The sequence below is a fragment of the Sapajus apella genome, unplaced genomic scaffold (assembly GCF_009761245.1).
Source record: "Sapajus apella isolate SASKATOON/1434 unplaced genomic scaffold, GSC_monkey_1.0 scaffold96, whole genome shotgun sequence".
In the NCBI taxonomy this organism is placed as follows: domain Eukaryota; kingdom Metazoa; phylum Chordata; class Mammalia; order Primates; family Cebidae; genus Sapajus; species Sapajus apella.
The window spans coordinates 1,514,393-1,517,540 of record NW_022437036.1 but is presented as its reverse complement, the minus strand read 5'-3'; the positions used below and the strand labels follow the sequence as shown (position 1 = coordinate 1,517,540).

Below are 3,148 nucleotides of genomic sequence, written 5' to 3'. Positions count from 1 at the left end.
CAGTGCCCATTGCTGTGGCCTTCCTCCTTGTGGGGGTCTCAACAGAGGCACCGGATGGCCCAGCCCATGGTCAGGCCCCAGGGTTACGAAGACAGTGGTGAGCCCCTGGACTCCCTAGTGTGGCATGGACACTAAGGTCCCCGCCCAAACCTCGGTACGCAACTGGTGAATTGCCTTCCAAAGGACAAATCCGGCCTATTCCAGCCTACTCCAGTGATGGATCACCTCACCTCACACCTGACAACCCATTCAACCTCGTTCATTCCCCACGGAGACCCGTCGGGAACAGCCCTGCCCTTCATTCAGCCACTATTCCTGTTTTACAGACGACTCAGTTGAGGCACAGAGACGCTAAGGACACTCGTCCAAATCTGAAGTAGCGGGGCCATCTGCTGGCTTCTGAGCCTGCTGTCCTGGCTTCCAGCAAAGGGACCACTGGCGTTTCCTTTGATGCCAGGATTTCCAAGCTCAGATTTTTGTGAGCTGCGGCTCCCTGAGAAGAGTATCAGCTTTTGTTGAACAGACCAGCCCAAATTGGGGTGAGAACGGAGTCCCGCTGCCAGCCATCAGTTCAGGAGCCTCGAATTCTCCCAGCTGGGCGGGTCTGGGAGGTGGTTTCTCAGCCTCCTGCTTCCCTCAACATCCTGTGACCCCCACGCCAGCCTGGCCAGGTCTCCTGCTCCCAGCGCAGCAGGTGCAGCCAGCGACGTCCAGGAAGGCCAGGCTGGTTCCCGGGCTGCACCCGAGCCACCCCTCCCACCCCTGCACACAGCGGGCAGCAGCTCCACCCAACCTCTCCAAGGGGTTCTGGGAGGAGGGAGCAGAGGAGTGGAGGGGAGGGCCTAGAGGAGCGACAGTGGTGGCCCCTGGGCAACCCAGACATGGGGGGCAAGCTTGTGCCTGGCCACCTATGCCAGTGCCGCCAGGTGCTGGGGGCAGGTAAAGGACAAGAATCTCACTGTCACCTGGCTCCCGAGCGGGGATGGAGGCCACCCTGGGAGGACACTCAGAGGGAGAGAGTGTGTCAGGTGCTGGGGCTGCCCCTCCCAAATCCTGCTGGGGCTTGGGCTCTCAGGGTGATGTCGATGACAAATCCAGGCAGTAAAAAGGGGCCCAGAGGGTGCCCACTCACACCCCATAGTGTCATGAGACCGGCCCAGGGTGCCAGGTGTGGGCCCTGAGCTGGGAGGGTGCTGTTCTGGGTGCCTGCGTTCTGCCTTCCCCCATTCACCCCTTCCCAGACTTTGATGAAACCATATGTGGCTCCCGCCCTCTGCAGGACCCAGCTGCCCAGCCCCTGCAGGTGTCCGCAGTACTGCCTCAGGCCATCCTGCCCCAGGTGATATCTATGCTCTGAGCCCCCACCATTCCCACTGGGCACGTCCCAGAGATAACGCATCACAGACCATGTGTGCCCATGACTGCTGCCAGATTTTAAAAGGAATTGCAAGAAATGTCATCTCCAGTGGTCCTAGAGTCCCCCTGGCACCCAGCTTCTGGCACCCTGTGGACACCCAGGAGTGGGGGGTGGCCCAGCCAGCTGTGCAGTCGCCCAGCCCTACCAGCGGGAGCTTCCTCTTTCCCTGCCCTCCGATACACCCTCACTGCCACTGAGCCAGCCCGGGTAGGGGGAGGTGCCCAGTTCCCTTCCTGTCGGGAGCGAGAAATTGCGGAGAACAGGGAGGAGGGCGGCGGGAAGGGTCCGGTGCACGGTACCGGCCGGCCGCACCCGCCCGGAATTCTGATTCCCTGGGGCCCTCACCCAGCCCGCACTGCCCCGGGGAGTGCGAGTGGGGGGGTGACCCTGCAGGCTGCACCCGGGCGGGGCGGGGACGGCGGCGAGGGCTGCTTCTCTCCTCCTCCGCCCCCCACTGTTGGGCGCGCCGCGCGGCCGCGGGCTCCGTGGAGACGCGCACAGCCGGGAGGGCGGGGGCGCGGCGGGAGGTGTGCGGGGCCGGGGGCGTGGAGAGCGCGAGGGAGGAGATTGCGAACGGGGGAGGGAGCGCGCCGGGGCAGCCTTGCGTGCGCTCCTCCCGGCGCCAGCAGCCCGCCCGGCGCAGCCCGAATCGGTCCGGGCGCTGCCGCCCGGGTGCCTGGTGGAGATCGGAGGCAGCGCGAAGCCCGCAGCCAGCACGGAGCCTGGAGACGGCCTGAGGAACCGCGAGGTCTGGAGCCGGGAGCGCCGAGCCCGAGGCGGCGCGTCTGGGTCTGCGCTTCCCGGCTGGACGGCGCGCCCGCTCGGCTTCGCCACGCGCCCTCCCCTGGGCTCCCTCTCCTGGGTCCCCGCCAGAGACGCGCCCACTCCCGCCCGGACTTCCAGCCCCGGAGGCGCGGGACAGAGCCGCGGACCCCGCGTCCTAATGCGCCTCAACACCTCCACGCCGGGGGCCCCGGGCGCGCCTGCCGCCGACCCCTTCCAGCGGGCGCAGGCGGGACTGGAGGCAGCGCTCCGGGCCCCGGGCTTCGGCAACGGCTCGGGCAACGCATCTGAGCGCATCCTGGCGGCGCCCAGCAGCCACCTGGACGTGAACACCGACATCTACTCCAAGGCGCTGGTGACCGCCGTGTACCTGGCGCTCTTCGCGGTGGGCACGGTGGGCAATGCGGTGACAGCGTTCACGCTAGCGCGGAAGAAGTCGCTGCAGAGCCTGCAGAGCACCGTGCACTACCACCTGGGCAGCCTGGCGCTGTCGGACCTGCTCACGCTGCTGCTGGCCATGCCCGTGGAGCTGTACAACTTCATCTGGGTGCACCACCCCTGGGCCTTCGGCGACGCCGGTTGCCGCGGCTACTACTTCGTGCGCGACGCCTGCACCTACGCCACAGCCCTCAACGTGGCCAGCCTGAGCGTGGAGCGCTACCTGGCCATCTGCCACCCCTTTAAGGCCAAGACCCTCATGTCCCGAAGCCGCACCAAGAAGTTCATCAGCGCCATCTGGCTGGCCTCGGGCCTGCTGGCGGTGCCCATGCTGTTTACCATGGGCCAGCAGAACCGCAGCGCCGACGGCCAGCACCCAGGGGGCCTGGTGTGCACGCCCACCGTCCACGCGGCCACGGTCAAGATCGTCATCCAGGTGAGCATGGGTGACCACCCGCCAGAGCGCCCCCCCCCCCCCCCCCCCCCCCCCCCCCTCCCCCCCCCCCACCC

The 3,148-nt window shown here is 67.1% G+C and overlaps 1 protein-coding gene across 1 annotated transcript in view; it reads left to right on the top strand.

The window, feature by feature from the left end:
* Positions 1–1,970: 1,970 nt before the first annotated feature.
* The window catches only part of NTSR1 (neurotensin receptor 1), an 86,424-nt gene continuing 85,246 nt past the window's right edge, over positions 1,971–3,148 (top strand). Inside the window, exon 1 of the mRNA XM_032257045.1 lies at positions 1,971–3,074. Coding sequence (XP_032112936.1) covers positions 2,361–3,074 — 714 coding nt within the window. The 5' untranslated portion in view covers positions 1,971–2,360. The remainder of the gene's footprint in view (positions 3,075–3,148) is intronic.